General features: G+C 50.9%; 1 protein-coding gene across 16 annotated transcripts in view; it reads left to right on the forward strand.

The window, feature by feature from the left end:
- Positions 1-23,024, forward strand: part of ZNF618 (zinc finger protein 618) — a 185,899-nt gene that overhangs the window by 97,418 nt on the left and 65,457 nt on the right. For all 16 annotated transcript variants that reach the window (XM_043566273.1, XM_043566283.1, XM_043566286.1 and 13 more), the window contains exons 2-3: positions 4,603-4,646; positions 22,364-22,623. In XM_043566273.1, the coding sequence (XP_043422208.1) occupies positions 4,603-4,646; positions 22,364-22,623 (304 nt within the window). The remainder of the gene's footprint in view (positions 1-4,602; positions 4,647-22,363; positions 22,624-23,024) is intronic.

Below are 23,024 nucleotides of genomic sequence, written 5' to 3' on the forward strand. Positions count from 1 at the left end.
CCGGGCAATGAAGGGAGGAAATTTTTACCAGAAATTCCTCAAGTGGCTTTAAAAAAAAAAAAATGCCTTTTTATAATTGAATTAAATCTTTATCTCTTTATCTTTTGCAGCAGATTTCCAAACACATACCAGTTCCCCATGTGCTTGGGTTCTATCCATCCAGGAGGAATCTTTAATAATGAAATTTCAACTCGTGAATTAAAACCAAAATGAAAAAAAGAAAAAGAAAAAAAAAAAAAGGAGCAAATTCTACCCCTCCTTTTTGCCTTTTTTTTTTTTTTTTTTTTTTTTTTTTTTGGGTTGCTGCTATTCCTTTAAGATTTTGGAACCGTACCAGTGCACTAAATGTGACCTCCATAACTTTTAAATTAAGAATTTATGCTGGCTTGAAATTTATGAAATATTTCAGCATGAAAGAAAGCCTTTTTCCCTCAGGAAAATTGAGCAATAAATCACAGCACTGTGGATTTACTGCCCTAGAGCCAGCGAGAGATAGGATTTTTTTTTTTTTTTTGCTTCATTCTGAAAAAAAAAAATGTAATCATATAAGACAGCTTAGCTGCTATCCTCCTACTCTCTAGAATTTTTAATTTCAGCTGTTTCTGCTTGGATTTATTTCCAATATTCCTGCTCGGCTTTTCAATTTCCTCAGTTATTAAATTTTAATTCAGTGCATTAGCATTTAAATTAAAAAAGGGTTTATTTTATCGAAATCGTTGGCCAGCCCCCATCCCGTAGCACACGAATTGCCTGTTTCTGCCATTTGCACAAAATGTGAAATGCAGCTAATGTCCTACAACTTACATTTGCACAAATTCAGAAATAAAATTTCTGGGTTTGGAATAATATTTTCTTTCCAAGAAAATCCTTAATAAGAGAATGGAAAAGAACAACTTAACATTCATTTGGGAGGGAAGAGGAGGGTCGAATGAAACCGAAAATAGCTTTGCCCGGGTCCTAAGGAGAAACTGGTGTAAAAGGAATGGATGGGGTGGGCAAAGGGGGCCAGGTGCCCTTGTGGAGAGCTGGGGGGGGGTGTGGATGCCTGTACCCCCACCTTGTAAGCGTGAGGAGGAGGGTCTCTCATGCGCCCACTGTGCCCCGCCCCATTTCACTTGCCATAGAGGGGCTTGGTTAAGATTGGATCAGCTCCATACAGAGAAACAGAGATGAAGGGTGGCAGGAGACCTGATTTAACTCTCATGCCTCCCGTCCCGTTTCTACCAATGAGAACCTCAGGTCCATGGAAAAGGAAGGAGCCTGCCCAAGGTGGGAGCCAGACAGAGCCAGACAGAAGCTGCATCTGTAGGAGCACATGGTCCATTGGCAGCTGGATTTCCATTGCTCAAGCGGGTACTACAGATACCTGGCCTGTGTTTAGTACCTAGTACTTAACAAGTACTAAGTACTTACTACTCAGTGTATTTGGTATCGTTTTGACCAGCCCTTCAGAGGAAGCCTCAGAGCTGTGGGGTCTGGTGGATGTTAATGAGATGCTGGCTTGTAGCATGGGATTTGGATCGCTCCCTGAGACAGGCCGGGTAGACCCCTGGAGCAGAGCAGGTCGGCCCTGCCCCTCGCTCATCTGCCATGCAATTAGTACTTAGTCCGTGCTAGGTACTTCTACACGCGTTACCTTATTTATCAGAAGTCTCGCCAGTCTTAGGAGATAGTCCTGGGGGTGGCATATTGCCATTTTGCACCTGAGGAAACTGAGGCCTTGAGGGTGCAGGTGACTTACCAAGAATCATACAGCCTGGAAATGGCAAAAGCGGGGCTCCAAACTCAGGACCGTCTATTGACGCCAGACCCCGTGCCATTCACCTTCAATGCAAATTGAGAAGCAGGTCAGATTACCATGGGTAAAAGTGAGTTAGTTGGTGGTTAAGGTTGAATCTTAGGAAATGGCTGGTATTAGACCATTTGGAAAATGACTGTCAGAGGTTCAGAGGTTCAGCTTAATTCAAGCAGTAGGTAGTTGTGAGGATGCAGGCAGAGCTCGCCTGGCATCTCACAGATCCCTCCACCTGAAGGTCGGCGCCCTCAGCACTGTGGGCTCCCGCTGGGGCTGGGAGGGCCCCTCACGGCTGGTCTGGACTCAGCCAGGCCCAGGTGCCATGATTGACGGGAGCTGTGATATGAACACATGCTTTCTCGGACATCTCTGCCTTGCGCCTGTCGTCCACCAATGCGCCCACCCGCATCAGCTCCGGTAAGCGGCCGTGTCACATCTGCCCTGGTGGCCCTCGGCCCTCCAGCGGCTGCGTTTCCTCTGCCGCACCGCCCGAGTTTCTGTGCAGGGATTTGTTTGGACCGCTGAACATTTTTAGCATTTTGTCTTTGTTTTATAAAAATTGGTGGAAAACAAAACTGAGAGTTGCTATTGGTGGCAAAAGCACAAGTAACACAAACATGAAAAGGGAAACGTAGGTGGAGATGATAAGGTGAGCCAGAGACAGAATCTTTTCTCCTACCTGGTGTCATGTTCACTGTCCTCATGTGATCAACCCTGGGTGAAACGGGGAAGGAAAAGGACCAAAAAAAAAAAAAAAAAAAAGACAACATGAAAATATGTATGAAATGCTAGAAATACATGGCCCAGAGTTGAGTCTGAAAGATGAGAGATCATTTGGGATTTTATAATGTTTTAAAGCTCTCTGGGGCAGAATTTCCACCCTTTACCACTTCTGCCTCTTAGGATATGAAGATTAAAACAAGTTCTTCCCATTCACTTTCCATAGAAGTTTTGGGGAATGCAAGATGTCGGAAAGAGGCTGTAATTGATCCCATTCTTTTGCTCCCAGTGAAATAATATGCAAACCATTTTCCGCTTTCTTGTTTCTTCCACTGAAGTAATACACCAGCATCCCATTAATTTCTCCCTCCCAGGCCTCACGTTTCTACCTCCTTACTTGTCCTTCATCTTTGCATTTCCCCGGTCGGGGCAGTGGGGGCTGTGTGGGTTTCCTTCATTTCCCGATTGGCTCTTCTTCTGAATGTTGGCGGGAGATAAAATATTCCAGAGCTGAGCGAAGAGGGCACCGGAGTGACCCAGACCTAGGCTTGTAGCTGTGGGATGTTGGACAAATGACTTACATTCTTGGACTCTTGTTGCCTCACTTGTAAAATGGGGATATTGTGTATGTATGTTGGGGGACCCATCAGGAGGACTGAATAAGAAGCATTAAATGTGCGGACACTGGCGCCTGATGGGAAGTTAGCTGGGGGAGGGAGTCTGGACACCCCTGGGGGCCAGGCTGGAGGGCCGAGCGTAAGGCAAGACGGAGCAGCGGGCACTGTGGAAAACCAGGTATGGCAGCCCTAGCTGGCTGTGGTCATGTGGGCCTGTGTGCTGCTTTCACATGCTGAAATCCGGCCTTCTTTGGGTGAAATCCTTGGTGTTTTTACGTATTGACCGCATTGAAGTCCACCATCTGGTTTTGCCAGTTTGCGACTTCTTAGTGAGCGCGCTCATCCAAAGGGGGCTGCTGTTGTCTTTCTTTTAGGTCCACAATCCTGAAATTCAAAAACCTTGAAAGCAGAAAGATGTTTTGTAATTGGTGAGGTGGCACAAGTTGGCCTGAAGGGAGAAGAGGCTCATTGCGTCTTCACTGAGCCTCTGTAGGCTGACAGCATACGTTTCACTCTGGAAGTATCACTGTGTGCTTGAGTTGGGGTCGGGGGATGGGGTGTCTCCCCAGACCCTGCCAGGGTGTTTCAAAATACAGAACACCTGCGCTACATTACCTTCCTAAACTTGGAAGGATTCTGAATTTGGAAACACATGTGTGCCAGAGTTTTGAACCTGCATTATTCTAAGTGTGATTACTATTATTGTAAATGCTTTGACAAAGCCAGGAAAACGCATCTTTGACCAGTGCGTCCTTCCCATATCTGCAGCCTACTTCAGCTTCTGCATAGAGGTCCCCCCAATACCAGCCTAGTGGTCAGGAACCCCAGGTATTGGTCATTCCGTCCTCATGAGACTTCAGGCAGCTCCCTCCTGGCTCAGGCCCTGGGTCTCTCCATCTGAACCAGAACTTTATGATTTCTGAAATTTTCATTTGGTCAGCCTTATCTCCCTGTCCACCCCTACCCCACCCCCACCCCCAAATAAAAAGAGATTAAGAACCAGTACTCTCTTGTCTCTCCCTGCTAGGAGGGTTGGGGGACAGAATATTTTAACATAATAGGATTTTCCCCCTCCGGTTGGTAGGAATAAATCTGCGGCTACTGTTTTATTGGAAATCCCAGATGAAAATAAAAATGGTGCAATTCAATCTCAGATTTAGCTGGTTACTTACTTTTCACTGAGTCCCCAGGGCCCTGTGGTTGCTGGGTTTGTGTTGGCAATGGGTGCTCCTCTGGATTTAAAGGGCCAAGCAAATTCCGGGGGTGGGGGCGGGGGGTGGGGTGGGTGGTCTGACTCCCTCTTACCACTAGGGGCAGATTTTCCCCACCTGGAAGAATGGAGCAGGGGTTTGTGCTAGCTCTCCCTTCCATCTGGAGGCGGGTGTCGAGGGGGAGCTTGGTGGGGCATCAGTGGGTAGGGTCTGTGGTTTCCCCCATGGCTGATGGAGGTGTCTTGGGTTTCTTTTGCAGGCTGACGGAGCCAGTGCAGCTGGAAGGAAAAGCACGGCGAGCAGGTACACTCCCCGTGCCCATGGCTGTCCCCTTCCCTGCCCCCCCTCCCCGTTTCACAGCTGACAGCCACCTCTCTCTGGTCCGTCCCTTCCCCGGAGGATGTGCGGTCGTGGTTAGCCCCCGGTACCCTCTCTGAGCAGCCACGAATGGACCAAGGATGACTGGGTTCTGAACTGGCCTTTGGGCGCTCGAGCTGGGGGGAATTATGGTGAAGCACGAGACTGGGCAGAGGACCGGGCTCGAATCCCATCTCGGCTGCCGTGCAGTGACCTCCAGAGCAGCCTGCCCATCCCATCCTAGTCTGGAACTCGTGGCCCAGCTTGAGTCCTGTGCTCATCTCCCTGAACCTCACCCCCTCCCCCCACAGCAGGGGGAGGGGATACTCTGCATAGCCAGACCAGGGCTGTGTCCTCACCCTGGGAGCCGGCAGGAGTTTGGATTGGGGGGGGGGGGTCCCTCAAGGAAAGCTGGGCGGTCATTCCCGAAGAAGGCGGGAAGAGATGCTGGATAGGCCCACGCTGCAGATGTCTGCCTCTGGTGGTGGCACGGGCAGGCACTTGGTGCATGTCAGCGCTGTTTCTGCTGTCGCCGTGTTCCCTCAGGGAGGGTGGAGCTGGAGTGGCCAAATGACCTTTACGGGGGCCACTGGAGATAGGAGGAAGGCAAGGGACCAATGAAAGTTGGCTCTCCAAGCCACACACACCAGATCTGGACCGGGCTCTAGGATTACCTACTGGAGTTGGGGTCAGAGTATGAACGCCAGGCAGAGGAACTTTCCCTTTAGTCCACAACTGGTTCTTTAGAACGTTAAGAGATTTTTGTAGAAAAGAGAGGGTCTGTGGCCAAGTGAGTGTGAAGGACAGCGGGTTCAACAGAGGCAACAGATTTCTTTGCTGTGGGTCCTTTTCAGTCTCTCACCTGCTCATGTGTGCGCCTGACAACATCTGGGATGAGAATTCCATATTTCTCCGAGTTGTTTAACTGTGGAACCCTTTTATTGAAAGTTTGGCTGCGGAGCAAGTGTTCCTTGGAACGCGCTTCGGGAAACGACGGGGAGCCATTGCTCTTTGAGAAAGAGTCACATGTTTGGCTCTGTGGTTTGGGAAGATCACCCCAGCAACCGTGTGCAGGGTGGATTGGAGGCGGCTAGAATGGAGGCAGAGATACCGGGCCGGAGGTCACCGTGACCCACACCACCCAGCACGGCCCGGCTCCCAGCCGCTTCCCCGGTCTCCTCATGTGTCCGGCTCCCCCTTGCTCCCCCTGACCTCCTCTCAGTTTATCTACCCCCCTAAACCAGGGGTCGACCAGCTTTACCTGTAAAGGGCCAGATAGTAAATATTTTTACAGTTTGAAGACCATAGGTCTCTCTGGCAACTTCTCTGTCCCATCAGTGCCTGTGAAAGCACCATAGGTGATCCATAAATACCCAGTCTGTGGTTTGCCAACCCCTGGCCTCAGCTGACTCTTGCCTGAGAGCCTTTCCAGCTGCTGTTCCCTTTGGCTGGAATGTACTTTTCTCTGATCTTCCTTCGCGTCTTGACTCCATCCTCCCCTGGGAGAAACCTTCCCTGCACCTCTCCTTCAAGGGCCTGTGGCCTGTGTCCCTCATAGGCTGTTCATGCTCTGTATTTATCCCACGTATTTGTGTAATTTTCTCTGCCTCTCCCCTTAGGGTACCAGATCCATAGGCAGAAACCCCTAGCAGGCGCTCAGTGTTTGGGGGACGGATATCCTGAATGAGATGGGAGATGTGGGGGTGGGGGGTAGACCACCAGGCTCAGGCCTGTGAACGCTGGCAGTGACACCTGTGGCCGGCAGCTGCCCAGCGCCTTGTGTTTGGCTGCTGGGCCCCTGGTCGTGGGATTTCGTGTAAGAGCAGTACATGGGGCGGCGGCAGTCCCTAGACTGGGGGTGCCTGGAAGTGCTTCCTGGATTGGATTGTCACGACTGGAAGGGGCCTCGGAGCTTGTCCAGTCCCACCCTCTCCCTGGACACTTGGGGAGGGACGGCCCTGCTCGGGGTCTTGTGATGAATAAGTGATGTCAGTCCTCGAACCTGCTAAAGCAGGGTGCTTTCCCCACTCAACAGTGCTGTGCTGGAGTGAGGGTCTGGCCAGCCTCTCCCACTGACCCCCATGTTTATTGAGCAGCTGTTCTGCTAGGCCCAGTGCCGTGTGTCAGAACTCAGACGGATTCGATGCTAAAGTAGTCATCCAGCAGACTCTTGAGTGTGGACAGAGGACGAGCCTCCATCTGTTTCTCAGGACTTTCATGCAGGTGTAGTTCTTGCCGTCACTTTCCGATGCGTGAGTTTCTCCCACACCAGGTCAGAAGGCCGCAGGCAGGTTTCCCCATAGCAGCAATGGCTGCCTGAAGTTCTGAATTGAGTCTTACCAGCCTCAGGCTGCCGTCAGAGGGAGAAGAGGTGCCTGGCCTGGTCAGGGGAGGGGGGGATGGCACGTGTACCATCAGTTTGCCCGGCCTCAGTAGCCTGGGCTTGCACATACTCTGTGGCAGAGCGCCGTGGTATCCCCACAGTGCCAGAATATGCACCAGGAAGGGCCAGCTCAAGTCTTAGGGTCATGTGTGACTTAAAGAAGAAATTTCTAGTGGTAACAACTAGCATTCATTCAGCACTTCTGTGTCAGGCTCTGAGCTAAGTGATTCACATATATTAGTTTATTGTTAACTGATGTAATCTTTATAATAGCCCTATGAAGGAGGTACTCTTATTATTTCCACTTTACAGAAGAGGAAACTGAGGCATGGAGCGCTTAACGGGCCTCAGGCTGCCCAGTTGGAAGTGAGCAGTAGAGCCGGGATGCCCACCCAGGTCTCACTTCTCTGATGGGTACACTTAGCCACTGTTCCCTCCCACTTCTGAGGATGAAGTGGTCAGTTAACAGATGTTAGAGGAGCCTGTTAGGGGCTGGGGGCTGTGCCATCGGCTAGGTGCTTGTCAAGAAGCCAGGGACTTTGAAGGAGCTCAACCAGTGAGTTTATATTGATTCTATAATTAAAGCTAATAGAGCATCTTTGAGAGACCCAAACAGTATTGTTGTATAGTGACCCGGCATTCAGTCTGAGAAGTGAATTATGCGTTAAATATCAGGAGAATATTAATGCAGGCCATAGCTGAGGCTATTTGCGAATTTGACTCTGGCCTTGCGTTAGATCGGCCAGGTGGGGTTTAGACACCTCGGCACTTTGCAGAGCAAAGACACATTTAGTCCCTGTTTCAGATGGAGAAACAAAGGCCCGAGGCTCCCTGAAGTCAGAGTTAGGCTATGCCACCCTGGCCAGGAATGACCTAGAAGGAGCCCCGGCCCTCTGACACGGGCCTCCTCCCCCAGCTCCCTGCCGGGTCCCGGCACACTCGGTTATTATGCCAAGGTCTGCTTTCTTCCCAGCGCCTGTCTTTTGGCCCAGAACGCCTAATTTTGTTACTTCTCCAGAGGGCCTCTGGCTAAACCCCAAAACCAACAGCACGGACTGCTAAGGAATTAGTGTTAAATTGAGGGGGACAAGGAGAGGTGGTGTTTCTGATCCTAAGAAACAGCCGAATGTGGTTTGGTTTACTTCTCTGTAACCCAACCTGGGTCGATTTTACAGGACCGGTGATCCCTGCACTTGAGGTCAGTGCTGACTTGGTGTGCAGGTTACAAACCACATAGCACAACTGTAGCCAGACTTCACTTATTCTGAGAGGCGTGGGGGCTGTGGGGCCTTAACTGTGGAAAATTCTAAAGGAAATGCAGTTTTTGTAACCAAGTAAATGTAGCTACAGGGTTGCTGTAATGAAGAATTATGCCTTTTTTGTCAGTTGAAGGTTTTTAGAGCTGATAGGGCTCTATAGATAATCTGGAGTAACTGTCTCATTTTCAGATAAGGAAACCAGGGATAGAAGAGGTTAAGGGACTCATTGCCTTGCTGTGTAGACCGGTTGCCTAACAAGCAATCAGGATCTTGTAAACAGAGAGATTTGGTCGGGAGTGGGGGGTTGGTGATAAGACCAAATCTCATGCATTCATTCTGCAAATACTTAGCGCCTACAAAGGGCCAGGATCTGATCTGGGTGCTGGAAATACAGTGGTGAACAAAACAGAAATCCCTGGCCTTGTGGAACTCGTTTTCTAGTGAGAGTGGAGGCGATGTAATCAATACATACAATGTGTGGTATGTCATAGGCTAAACAGTGATGGGAGTGAGAGAGAAGCAGAATGGGGATTGGGAGAGCCAGAAGGAGTATTGCATCACCAGAAGGTGACATTTGAAAGGATCTGAAGAAAATGAGGGACTGAACCAAGCAGTCATTGGGGAGAAACACATTCAGGCAGAGAGAACAACAGGTGCAAAGGCCCTGGGGCAGTGGTGTGTAGATTGTGTTGGAGCAGGAGCAAGGAAGCTGATATGGCAGATAGCGCTTTGGAGGCTATCATCAGGACTTTGGCCATTACCCTACGTGAGGTGTGGGGAGCCACTGGAGAGTTTGAGCAGAGGGATGGTATGATATGATTTGGTTTTAAAAGGATCATTCTGGCTGCCAGAAGGTGAATAAACAGCAAGAGGCAGGATTAAAGAGGTGTTGCCAAGAGTTCAGGACAGGCAGGACCTTAAAAGGTAGCCTTGGAAGTGAGTTTCCGAAGGCTGTATCTTCTCAGGCCCGGGGAATCCAGTTCAGCAAAGCATTGTGTGAGTTCTGAATCCAAATAATGCACACTTCTCCATGGCTGGTCTGCCAGGTCACTTCCTCACCTTCTCTCTAGCCCCGCTGAGGGCCAAGCAGCTCATTAGCACCGTGCTGAGGAGCCCAGACTGCCTGGGTCCAGGTCCCGGGGCTACCCACTGCCTGGTTGTGTGACCTTGGGCTAGTTACACAACCTCCAGTTTCCTCATCTGGAAAATGGGAATTATATTAGACCTTTCCTCATAGTGTTGTCAGTGAAATAGTAATATGCATACGCCTAGCACAATGCCTGGCCCATAGTAGGTGTTCAGGAAACGTTTATTTTTATCACCACCGTGCTGGATTCCCTTCCTAGGAGGAGATGACAGTGGGATGGCGATTGATTTCTTGTTGAGTCTGGACCCTGGAGAGAGGACTGGAGTCAGGGACGAGGGTGGGGGTGGAGCTCATATTTGTCAAGGGCTGACCCCCATCCAGTCACACACAGATCTCCTTTGGTCCTCCCCTCTGAGGTAGTGATACTGTCCCTCCTCCTCAGAGGGAATTGAGGAATAGGCTTGTCCAAGGTCACACACGTCGTAAAATAGCTTTGGACGTAGCTGAGTCTCGGTCCTTCAGGCCAAGCTTTCTCACTGGTGGACCATTACTTAATTGGATCACCACGTGTGTGCAGCCGCATAATTATTATTATTATTATTATTACTTTTAAAAGAATACCTTCTTGTTGTTTCACATTTTGGTTTTCAGCAGTAAAATCAAAGTATCCCTGAACAAATTAACTTCATTTGTACAAAAAACTCACAGTAGCAGTTGGCTCCGATGGTGGTCCCTGACCAGTACGATATTAGCAGGATGGATTATTGGAGCATGCTGGGTATATTTTAGCCAGGGCACATCTTTATCTTGATTCTAGGCTTATGGTGCAGTTATTGGAGCTCGGATTTGGTTTCCAGAAATGCGTATGCTCACCATACCAAACTTGGGGCAAAGTCGGGCCACAAAATGCCATAAAATTGCAGGCTGACTCTGGGGACCCTGTACCCATTCCACGAGGCCAGTGCTTTTTTGGTGGGCAGGGCTTCCTGTCTGCCTGATCAGTTACTGTTAAACCTAGGCTCTGCAGATAGGGCAGATTCCGGAAAATTCAGGCATGTCCTTAGGTTGCCCTCTGGAGACAGCCACAGAAATGCAAACTAATGCACATCGAAAGCGGTGAATCATTTTTGCCAAATGGCTTGCGGTGGTTGAGCAGAGGGAGGTGACTGGGGTCCCTAGGGAGCCCTGTGCTCAGTGCATGCACCCAGGAGTTTTCAGTGCACGCACCCAGAAGGAGTCTGAACAGATTCGGCAAGTGGCGCCCCTGCACCGACCCGACCCGTTCAGGGCATTCAGAAGTCTCGCCTCGTCCTGAAGAAGCGCCATCTTGAGAAGGGTAACTCGGATTGTCCAACCCGGTTGCTTCTTGAGCCCCTTGATGTCAAAGGCCCTCGATCTGAGAAAACAGCTCAGGAAATTTCCACAGCCTCACCGTTTGTCTGGCTCTGCTAACGGAACAGAAAGATTCTCACCCTCAGCTTGTGCTTCCTCCAGCTTTCCATGCAAAGCGTGATGCTTAAGAATGCCCTTATGCTCCAAACCTACCTTCCTGCTCACTGCCGCCTTCGCATCCTGCAGTGAACTTGGCTGCAGTGTGTCCTCCTCCCCCTCCTCATCGCTGCTGCCTGGGGAGGGGGGCGGCCATGCCCACCACTTCTTCTGTTTTCTGGGGCTGAAAAATCGCCCCTCTGCATTCAGTTAGGAGTACTCCATCATTGGCCTACGAGCTAATATTTTTCATAGTTTGGCCAAACTTTCCATGTTTTTGTCTGGCAAGTACTTGGTAAGGGTGGGAGAAAAGAGCTAACATTTATGGAGCCCCACTAGGTGTGAGGTGTTGTGCTGGGTGCCTCGTGTACATCTCTGTCCTTGAATCTTCTAAACAACTCTTAGTGGTTCGCATTAACTTCACCAGCTTCCATGCGAGGAGAGCGGGGCGTAAGTAGGTTAGAAAGCTTGGCAACGGCTCAGCGTCTAGTTTATTACCCCCGAACACCTTGGGAAGATGTGGACCACGTTAGGGGCACATTGGCGGCCGAAGGGCAGCTCCGGGCATCAGCTGTCAGTGTGGGCAGGATGTTGGAGCAGAGGGGTCCTGCTGGGAAGCTTCTTTACCTTTCATTCCAAGGAGAAAGTGGCCAGAGGATCTGGGCGTCAGAGAGAGAGAGAGAGATAGTAGCTAAGTCTCAGCCTCAGTAGGGAATCATATTGGTGGCAGAGGGAGCGTAATTTTTCTCTGTTCTCATATCAGCCAGCGTGACGACCAACGTAGGAGTCGTCTCGGTCTTCGCTGGTTGAGTCGGCTGCTCTCTGGGGTCTGCATGGGACCCTGCAGGTGCCCCAGAGGGTCTCTGCAGGACTGCGGGCAGGGACTCTGCTGTGACCCCCCCCCCCCCCCCCCCGCCCTTCCCCACCTGCCAGCGGAGGGAATGCTGTCCGAGTAAGAAATCCTGAGTCTGCAGTGTCCCCGACAGTTGGGTGAGGAGAAACTCAGAAAGGTGAGTCTTGGGAGAGCAGTGCACCTTCCTCACGGTTCCGAATTGTACCATCGCTACACCCATTGGACGAGGAATGCAGCGTGTCTCTTTAAAATGCTGTTAGCAGTAATTCTTTTTAATGACCTGGGCCAACCTTCCCTGTGCCATGACACCCGTAAAAGAAGCTCCCAGCTGTCCCCGGAGGGCCCCATCCTGCTAAATGTCGGAGTTGGTGACTTGACAGCATTGCTCAAGACTCCTGCTTTTCTCTATTTTAGGTTTAAATTAACCAGGGAATTAACTCTTAATATTTAAATCTTCATGCTGTCTTTCGGAACTGCAGTATTACCCAGCGTCGTGGCTGACTGACAACATACATTGAAGAAAATTAAGTGCCTACGAATTATCTCAAACTAATGATATATTTATGCATTGTAGGTTATTTTGAATTTCTAGACTGTTAAGAGTTGTTTAATAGGTTAATAGTTTTAATCTATTAATCTAATCTTTTCTGCTTGACTATTTATTAAAATATATCAGTGATACATGACAAATGGAAGCACAGATAATTCTGAGGGTTATTAAGGCATGGGCGATGTGAAGATTTGAAACACGGGTGGAATAGTAAACACACGGGCCTCGTTATCAGGGTTTGTGGAAACTGGGGTTTTGCTCTAGGGGTCTCTTTCTTGGTCCTTCCTGGCTGGTGGAAGCCACAGTCTCTAACCTGGTTGCGATTCCTGTCCTTGTCACTGAAAGCAGGAGACCCTGTGTCCAAAGGCCGTATCTGAACAGCATCCATTTTAGAAGACTTCAAGGAGAGTTAGAGGTCAACAGTGAACAAAAAGCCCAAGCACATTTCTCTGTGGCAGACGTGGCACTCCTCGTTCCTTAATTTTATCGCGTTTCTATGTTGCTGTTTGAAGCATCTTAGCATGTGCCCCTGTCTGTCCGGATGCTGAGGATACAGTAGGAGATGAGGGGATGTACTCGTCTCTTGGAATTTCTGGTCCATCAGTCGTTAATTTGTTCATTCATTCAACAGGTGTTTTGTTGTCGTTGTTTTTAGTCGTCTCTTCTTTTGAGAAGAGAAACAGAAGTCCTCCAAGTGATTCAAAGCCCAGGCGTTAGAGTTGGGCAGATCTGATTGAATCCCATTCTGTCACTAGGAAGCTGTGTGGCCATGAAAAAGTCACTCTGTTTCTCTGATTCTCAGTTTTCTTATCTTAAAGCAAAACTACCCAGCCTGTTAGGCGTTGTGATATGCCTGGCATCAGTGGCATGGTGCATGGATCCGGTGTGAAGCACCATGCCTGGCATGTCACAGCCACCCAGTACGCCACAGGGGCCCTTAATGAGGGGTCCTCACTCCCTCATTATGGTACCGTTGCCGTTCTCACCTCCACCTTCACGCTGGCGTATCTATCTCCGGTGATTGTCTGCTTGTGTCGTTCAGCAGACATTAGCTGTCATCTGCTGGGAGCCGGGCACGGGGATACAAAATGGCAGTGGGGTAGAGCCCTTACCCCTGGAGGTCTCTCCCAAGCACGTGGAATCAGAGAGCACATTCAGAGCAGGAGCCGTTTAGAAGCAGAGGGGGCACTCTCAGAAACCACAGGGCTGAGGCTGCAGGCTCCCTGATGGATGTCAGAGAGAGCAGCCACTGGGGAGCCCAGCGCCCCATCTTGGGCCCTGCAGCCTCAAGAGCAGGTGTCATCTTGCAGTACAGATCATCACTTGGTGCACCTTAGACTTTCATGTCTTCTATGTTAGCAATATCTCAACAAAACTGGAGGCCCCGCGTGCTCAGAGAAGAGCAGGGAGTCCGGTGTGGCCAGCAAGGGGGGTGTGTTAGCAGATGAGGCCAGTGGGCGCTTGGAGCATGTCGCAGGGAGCCCTGAGGGTTGGGAGGAGGGCTCTGGCTGTTATTCTGGCTGAGATGTGGAACCACAGTGGGTTTTGGGCCTAGAGGTGGCATCACCTGGCTTGTTTGGACGGGGCCACCTTGGCAGCTATGTTGAATGTCGACATCGGGGCGTTGGGCAGGGGTAGGAGCAGGAGACCGGCTGTGAGGTATGGGGGTGTGGTTGTGTGTGGTTATGGCAGCAAGACAGGAGGCAGGGGAAGGCAGCTGGGACCAGGGGGTGGTCAGGTGCTGGGAAAGAGTAGCCAGGTTCTGGACATACCTTAAAGGGGGAGTTGACAGGATCTGCCAGTAGATTCATTAGTACGCAGTGAGAGAGAGGGAACAGGTTAGTTCCAGAGCCGGGGCCCGAGAAGCTGGAGGGATGTAATTGCTACTAACTGAAATAAAGTCTGCAGTTATTTGACGGTGGCATCGTGGACTGCAAGCTGTAGTGGGATGGGAGTCAGAAGGATAGTTGTCTTGACTTGGGGGGAGGTATGTTACAACAGCTCAGTTGGGGCCTGTTAAATATGGGTCCCTATGGGGCATCCAGGAGGAGGTGTCCAGCAGGCAGTTTTGTGTGTGCAGGTCTGGAGTGTGGGGGGAAGTCCAAGCTGGAGACAGAATTCGAAATTCATCATCGCATTGTTAATATTTAAAAACATGAGTCTGGATGAGATCACTTTAGGGAGTGAGTGTGGATAAAGATGGAAGAGGTTCTAGAACTGATCCTTGGGGCATGTCAGTATATAAGGGTTGGGCTGGTGAAGAGGAATTAGCAGAAGATAGAGGAGGGGCCCACCAGGCGAGCACAGAGCCAAAGGGAACAAAGAGCTGGACAGAGGAGAGAGGGAGGAGCTCGTCCAGGACTACTGATAGAGGACAAGGTCGCTGAGGACGGGAAGGGACTATAGGCTCTAGGAGCATGGAGGTCACCAGGGGCCTTGGGAAGAACAGCCCTGGTGGAACGGGGGAGGCAGAAGCCTCATTGGACTTGGAAGCATTGCCAAGGAGGGCCCTGCTGACTCCCGAATAGGAAGAATCCTTTGCTCTTAGATCATTGGTAGGTAGGCACTTGGGTAGCGCAGGAGGACTTGGTCAGAGGTCAGCCCGTGCATCAGGGTTAATGGTGACCCTGAAGTCATGGCTGGATGTGCATTAATTCTTTTAACACCCCGTGCATTTGTGGAGAGTGTGTTTAAGCTCAGCTTGAGGCTACTTAACCCTCATTCCTAATGAGCGGAGTCTTTTAATGAAGTTTTATTCTAGAGGGAGTTAACTAAGTCATTATTTACACACTGATTAGAGATCCGCCCCCTCCCCCACCACCCTTAACATTGTTTCCGGTGGCTCAAGTGCCAGAGTGAAGAGGCAGTAGCCTTTGCAGGAGGTGGGTGGTCCTCAGGCAGAGCCTCAGGGCACACGGATTCACTGCTCCCCGCCCTGTGCGAGGAGACCCTGACCCTGCTGGGTGGAGGTCCAGCCTCTACCGCTGCCTTATATTCCAAGTCCCTCGTCATGCAGGTGGGAAAACCGAATCAGGCAGGGGTAGGACTGATCTCCGGTGTGCTGAGGATCCCTCCTAAGTACCGTGACCTGGCAGAGCTTCAGGCATTAGCATTTTTGGTGGAATGATGAAGAAATTATACCCGCAAGCAAGCAAAGTTGTCTGACTCCTGGGCACATGACGTCATCTGAAACTCCTCCTCCCACACGGCCAGAAATGGCATGGCCTTTGGGTCCCCCATCCACTGATGCAGGGTTTAGTGGGAACAGCACCGGGATAGGAGTCGGGAAAATTGTTTCTGGTCACTGGAAGGTGCGTGACCTCGCGCATGCCCTTCATTCACAGTGTGGATTGAGTTGCTGCCGCGCACGGGGCAGCGGTGCCGGGGCTGGGCCTCGTTCTGTGCTTCAGTGTCTGCATCTGGCTGCAGGGCTCTTGTGGATGCCAGATGGGGAGGGGCGGGCCCAAGCACTTGAAGAGCCATCTGGCAAAACCCAGAGGAAGAGATTTGTTTCTGAAACTTTCCCAGGCAGGCTCTGCGGGCACATTGGACCGGCCGCACGCGGCGCTGGGGATGAGTAAGAACCAAGCAGAAGAAGGCTGAGGGTGGTGGAGGGCGGTGGTTTGCAGACTTAATTGCAGTGGAGCGGGTTCTTCAGACTCTAACACAGGGAGGGTATTAGTCTCCTGCGGCTGCTGTAACAAATTACCACAAGCTGGGGAGCTTAAAACAGAAGCTTGTTCTCTCACACTTTTGGAGGCTCCAGGGGACAATCTGTTCTTTGTCTCTTGCAGCTCTCGTGTCTGTAGCCTTCCTCGACCTGTGGCTGCATTTCTCTAATCTCTGCCTTGGTGGTCATGTTGCCTTCTCTTGTCTGCACTGTCCCTTCTGTCTGTCTGTCTTACAAGGACATTGGTCCTTGCATTTAGGGTCCACCTAAGGTAATTCACAATGATCCCGTCTTAAAGTCCTAAAATTAAATACATCCATCTGCAAAGAGGCTTTTTCCAAGTCAGGTCACATTCATAGGTTCTGGAGATTAAGATGTGGGCATATCTTAGGTGGGGGGGGGGGGGGAGGGCACCATTTACCCCACTACAGAGAGAAAGAAGCACGTATATGTAGTACATCAGGCTAAAATCAAAGAGAGAGTAGGGGTCGTGGAGCCCCACTCAACACCACTCTTTTCATTCAGGCCTCATTCAGTCCTCTGGACCATTGCTGTGGAACCCTTAAGCCTCCAAGGAACACACTTTGAGAACCATTGCTCTAATGAGGGGTCACCGTTCTTAGGGGGCAAGGAGGCCACTTGGTCTGGCTTCTCTCTTGGCCTTCTGGCATGAGCAGTAACCAGTGACCACAGACGGTATATTCTTACCGAGAAATATCCTTTTAGTGCCTGACTTTAGATTTTATGTTGAAGTGTGACTCAGGTTAAATATAAAATTCATAGCATATCTTGAGCAACTATTTTGTAGTTATCTATATATAAATCTATTTTACAGCGACACAAATAGAATAGATTATGGAGTGTCAGCATGTAGATAGATTCCGAGTGCTTTTTCACTAATATACCTAATGATTCGTGCTGAGAATATCCAAGGGCTCCACTGTACATTTAAATGGATATAATTAAAATAATGAGCTCTATTTTAAAAAATGATATATGAAAAAAAATTTTTTAAAGAAGTTAGAAGATGCTACACCACTAATTCAAAGTGATATAAGTACTTCGGTGATTCCATTGTTATTAGGACACCTAATTAAATGCAAAGCACCCGAGAAAAGCAACATTTGGGCTTGTAAATCTACAGCATGGAGCCGGGAGAAGTTGCCAGTGTCCTTGGTACCTCCAGGGCTCAGGGATATCCCATTTAAGGGAGTGCCTTTTCGGGGACAGGATAGCTCATGTAGCTCGCAGAGTAAGAGTCTCCTGTGTGGGGGCGGATGGGCGTTCAGAAAGGGGGTCTGACTCCACTTCCAGCAGATAAGAAAGGCCTCCCAGAGGTGAGGATGTCCTCATGAATCAGTGATGTCATCATCATGGCAGGTGCCATATATGGAAATCTACTTTGCCCCAGCTCCCCGGCTCATCTCTCACCCCCACATTGGCAAGGATCATGGTCCCTCTTTAACAGACAAGGAAACTGAGGTTCAGAGGGGGAGCCCAGCCCGAGGTCACAGGGCGTGTGAGTGCCCAGCCTGTCTGATTCCAGCAACTCCTCCCTCCCACCAGGACGTCCTGATGCTGGCAGGGGTGCCTGAGAGCAGGAAAGGACACTGAGTCTTTTGGGTGGGTGGACAAGCATTCGTAGTTCTCAGGCTGAGCTTCCACGTGTCGGCAGTGAATTGAGGGTATTTCAGGGGGAGGGTCTGTTCTGTTCCCTCTCCGTGACCTCAGTTGTGGGGAGCACAAGCAGGTTGGACCCTTCATCTCCACTGGGCCTCTTTGCTGTCCTGGGGAACACATCTGCACTGTGCTTGGGGCTTAACCCTTTGTGCAGGCAGGTTCAGGACCAGCCAGGGCCAAGCCAGAGGGAATCCTCAGCTACCAGCCTGCCTAGCAGCCCCCCTGAGACCCGTGGGCTTTGTTCTTGCCGGGCTGTCATTCGGGTTCAGACAGGGTCCCCGAGCTCCACCCCTGTGCCCAGTGAGCCAGCAGGATTGGTGGTTAGCATCCCCGTGGTCCGTCTCTGTCAGGGAGCAGCGACTTCAGCAGCTGTCACCGGTTCCCATGGGCATGATCACCTCTGCTGTATGAGTCACTCTAGATGAGGTCCTGGATTTACATTTTTGTGGTTGATCTTCACAATACCTTTTGAGCAGATATGGGGCTCCCCACATCACTTATGTGGAAACAGGCTCAGAGAGGGTCAGGGGCTCACTCAGGGTCACCAGCTGGGATGTGATGGTGATGGGATTTAAACCCCTGTTGATTTACCTCCACAGCCCCTGCACGTCTGTGCCATGTAAGACCCTTCCCCTGTGTCCTCTGCATGCTTCCCTCCCCTGCACCCCTACATAAGACCATAGATATGTGTAGGACATCTCCACCGGGGCCACCTTGCAGACATTGCCTTGTCTCTGCCTCACAGCGCTGTGAGGTTGGTGCTGTGTTTATCCCCATCGTATGGATGTGAAGACTGAGGCTTAGGGGATTGGAGTCACTTGTGCAGGAACCCACAGCTTGGTGGTGGCGGTTCCAAAATTGGCCGTGGGACCATCCAGCTTCAGAACCTCCCATCTTAGTTCGTCACATGGGGTTCCTGCCAGGCTCTCTGCCCGCCTCTGCTCTGGTGCCCCAGCACCAGGGAGACCTCGCTCCCAGGACATCCCCTTCTGTTGTGGCTGGCTGCAGACTGTCCTCCCTTCCTGAAGCCATAGCTATTCCCTGGTCACTTCTTAGACCTGCGGCTCCCGTGGCTCCTGGGGCCTCACTGAACTAAGAGGCTTTTTTGTCCTGTGATGACTTTTTTTTTTTTTTTAACATTTATTTATTTTTGAAAGACCCAGATCGAGTACAAACGGGGGAGGGGCAGAGAGAGAGGGAGACGCAGAATCCGAACCAGGCTCCAGGCTCTGTGCTGTCAGCAAAGAGCCCGACGCAGGGCTCAGATCCACAAACTGTGAAATCATGATCTCATGATCTGAGCTGAAGTTGGATGCTTAGCCGACGGAGCCACCCAGGTGCCCTTGTCCTGTGATGACTCTTAAACACAGCAGGGAGTGGGTAGGCTTATCCCTTCCCAGGGGCACTGGTCCTCAGCAAGAGGGCTCTGGTTCAAGATACCCCCTTGGAGGAAGCAGCAGCCAGAAAAGTCAGGCAGTCTGCCTTCCTCTGGCTTACCCACTAGCACCACGGTTTGGACTGTTCTAGATGCAGAAGGTCAAAGAGTGGGTGGTGTGGGAGCTGCCAGAGGCAGATGGGCAGGCTTCCCTCTGTAGGTTTCTCCCCGAGTCTCAGCGCACCGTGGCTAAGACCCAAGATGCCTACGTCTAATTTTGGTTTCATGTCTTACTACCCGTGTAACTTGGATCAGGTCACTTTTCTCAGTGCCTCTGTTTCCTCATCTGTAAAGCAGAGATAATCCCAGGACTTCTTCACCATTTGTTAACCGAGATGAAAGACATGAAAAGAGTCCGTATATTAGAACAGTCCCGGCACATAAAAAGCAACTTCAGTGTTTCTTCAGTAAGTAAAAGAAATGAACACTGAGGCGATCGAACCATCCCGATCTATGTTTCCTGATGCAGAGAAGGGTAAGAACCCAAAGAGTGTATGGTGGCCCTGATGTGGCACACGCCGGGAGGAGGCGTCACTGGGCCCACTGAGTGCTAAGGATGCCGTTAACAGTTCGTCATTATTAAGAATAGTAATGATGACCATGTCTTGATAGCTGTTACAGGCCAGCCACTGTGCTGAGTGTTTTGTTAATGGATTGAAATCTGCCTGCCAATCCTGTTAGCTCCATTTTGCAGATGGGAAAACTGGGGCGTGGAGGTTGGGCAGCTGGTGGCTCAAGTCACACAGCAAGGAGGTGCCTGACCGGACAGCCCTGGCTCCTGGCTCGTTCCCCACAAGCCTGCCTTTTTTTAAGACATTTTCTTTCTAACATTTATTTATTTTTGAGAGAGACAGAGAGCGAGCAGAGAGAGGCAGAGAATCCCAAGCAGGCTCTGTGCCATCAGCGCAGAGCCCGATGCGGGGCTTGAACACAAACCAGGAGATCATGACTTGAACTGAAATCAAGACTCAGACGCCCAACTGACTGAGTCACCCGGGCCACTCCCAGCCTACCTTTTCACTCTGGCTTGGTCCATCTGAGTCCTGAGCAGTAGTCAGCTCGAGCTGCCATTACAGAAGACCACAGACCGGGTGGCTTGGACAACAGAAATATATTGTCACACGGTCCTGAAGAGTGGAAGTCTGAGATCACAGTGCCAGCACAGTTGGGTTCTGGTGAGAACCCTCTTCCTGGCTTATAGACAGCTACCTTCTCTCTGTGTCCTCACGTGGTGGGGAGACAGAGATTTCTCTTCCCGTTCTGTCAGATTAGGTCCCTATAACTTTATTTATTAACCTTAATTATCTCTTAAAGACCCTGTGTCCAGCTGTAGTTGTGTTGGGGATTAAGAGTTCACCATACAGGGGCGCCTGGGTGGCTCAGTCAGTTAAGTGTCCGACTTTGGCTCAGGTCATGATCTCGCAGTTCGTGGGTTCAAGCCCCATGTTGGGCTCTGTGCTGACAGCTCGGAGCCTGGAGCCCGCTTCAAATTCTGTCTCTGTCTCTGTCTCTCTCTCTCTCTCTGCCCCGCCCCTGCTCTCTCTTTCTCTCTCTGTCTTTCTCAAGAATAAATAAACATTAAAAAAAAAAAAGATTTCACCATACAAATTGGGCAGGTCAGGGACACAGTTCAGTCCATACTAGGACCTCCCCAGTGGCCTTTTGCTGTCCCCTCCTCATTAGCTGGGACCCTCCTCCTCTCTTTGCTCAGTCACCAACCTGAGAGAAAGTTCAGAGCTGGGAGGGACAGTGAATGTGATAAAAACTCATGCTCCTGTGACAGATGGAGCTGTTGAAGCCCAGAGAAGAGAAAAGTCTTGTCCAAAGTCCTACAACAAGCCCACTTCAGATCCAGGGTCAGAACCCGGGTCCCTGCCTCCCAGCCTGGCACCTCCACGAAGCTCGGTTGGCATACTAGTGGGCTTGCCTGAGTGTGCTTCAAGTGTGGGCCTTCAAGTTCAGTCCAGAAGCTTCTCTGAAGCAGTGGAGAGGGCCGGATGTGACAGGGTGGCATCCCTGGGCTGGCACATGATGTGATCTCCCAGTGTGGCACATCTTGGCCTCAGTACCTCAGAGGTGGGAGTGATCGTGATGATCCCCTTACCAGAAGGCTCCCCCTTATGATAACACAGAGAGTCACGTTGAACCGCTCTGTTCAAGAGATGTCAAGGCTTCATGCCTTGGCCTGCCAGGTGTCTTGTGTGTGGCCCTGGGCAAGTCCCAGTTGTGCTCTGGGCCACAGTGTGCCCCCCCCCATAAAGGAGGTTCGGTGGTCTGTGCCCTCCCTGCCCACCTCAATATTGAGCTCATTACCTTGAGAATGTTTTCTGGTATTTGCAGAGCCACGTGGAAGCCAGAATGGTAAGGTCTGAGTGAGGCTTTTGGCTTGTAGTCTCCCGTCCGTGAGATGGAACAGGGAGGGGCTTGGATGAATCTTCAGCCCTTCCGCCAAGGAGGGAAGGGAACAGCACTGGGCACTTTGTACCCATCAAGCCACTTAAACCCTTGCTGTCCAAAGTGCAGGTCGAAGACCAGCAGCATCGGCCTTGCTGCACGCTTGGTAGAAAAGCAGAATCTCAGGATGCCTGGCTCACGGTTTGTGAGATTGAGCCCCGTGTCAGGTTCTTTGCTGTCAGCTCGGAGCCTGCTTGGGTTTCTCTCTCTCTCTCTCTCTCTCTCTCTCTCTCTCTCTCTCTCTCCATCCCTCCCCTGCTCATGCTCTTCTCTCCCTCTCAACAATAAATAAACATGAAAGAAAGAAAGAAAGAAAGAAAGAAAGAAAGAAAGAAAGAGAAAAGAAGAAAGAGAGAGAGAAAGCAAGCAAGCAAGAAAAGCAGAGTTTTAGGCTAAACCCCAGATCTGCTGAACCAGAATCTGCATTTTACCAAGATTCTCAGCTGATTGATGTGCGTATCAAACCTGGAGAAGAACTGATTTCAACCACCCGTAGCTGCCCTCGTAGGTCTTTTCTAACCCCAGTTACAGGAGTTACTGGGCACATTTAGACCTCTTTAGATCTGTAAAATGAGTGGCGTTGGAGCCATACTAGCCCACTGATTTTCAAACGGTGTTCCTCGGAGCCCTGGGGTTCCCTGGAGGACCCATAGGGGCCGCCATGGGTGCCGGTGCTTCAAGGTGAGATTCGCGGAGAAATGGGTCTGTCACTAAACATTTTGCAACCCCCTGGGCTGGTGGGCTCCCAGATAGGTCTGGGGGCTGGCATGGAGTCCACGCTGAACAGACTCTCTTCTTTCCCAGGGAGCGCTTGAAGCGCAGCCAGAAGAGCACCAAGGTGGAGGGGCCCGAGCCCGCACCGGCCGAGGCCTCCCTGAGTGCCGAGCAGGGAACGATGACGGAGGTGAAGGTGAAGACAGAGCTACCTGATGACTACATCCAGGAGGTGATCTGGCAGGGGGAGGCCAAGGAGGAGAAGAAGGTGGTCAGCAAGGACGGGCCAGGCGACGTGCCCGCCGAGATCTGCGTGGTGATCGGTGGCGTTCGTAACCAGCAGACCCTCGGTGAGTGCCTCTCCGTGAGGGTCAGGGCTGGGACCTGGGTGTGGGGTCAGAGTCCTGGAGAGAACAGTCCTGCCTGTCCGTGGCTGAGAGAACCTTAGGTGGCTCTGCTTTGCCCTTGGGGAAGGACGTAGGCTCCTTAGACCTGCCTCTTGCTTGGACAGTTGTAGTCTGGACCTCTTCTTTCCTTCCCTGACATGCAGAGCCCTATCCGTGCTTTAAGACTTGCTCGGGTCAGATGCCCGGAACTTTCTGTAGGTGTGGCAGATCCCTCATGGCGTGGGGCTCCCGTGCCCCAGGTAGGTCTAGCACCACCACGTTGCTCGTTGTCCTAAATGCCTGTCTGCATTTATTTTCTCCTTGGCTTCACCGCGGGCTCTTGCAAGCAGCTCCCAGTGCACGTC

This window comes from Prionailurus bengalensis, chromosome D4, assembly GCF_016509475.1.
Source record: "Prionailurus bengalensis isolate Pbe53 chromosome D4, Fcat_Pben_1.1_paternal_pri, whole genome shotgun sequence".
Classification (NCBI taxonomy): Eukaryota; Metazoa; Chordata; class Mammalia; order Carnivora; family Felidae; genus Prionailurus; species Prionailurus bengalensis.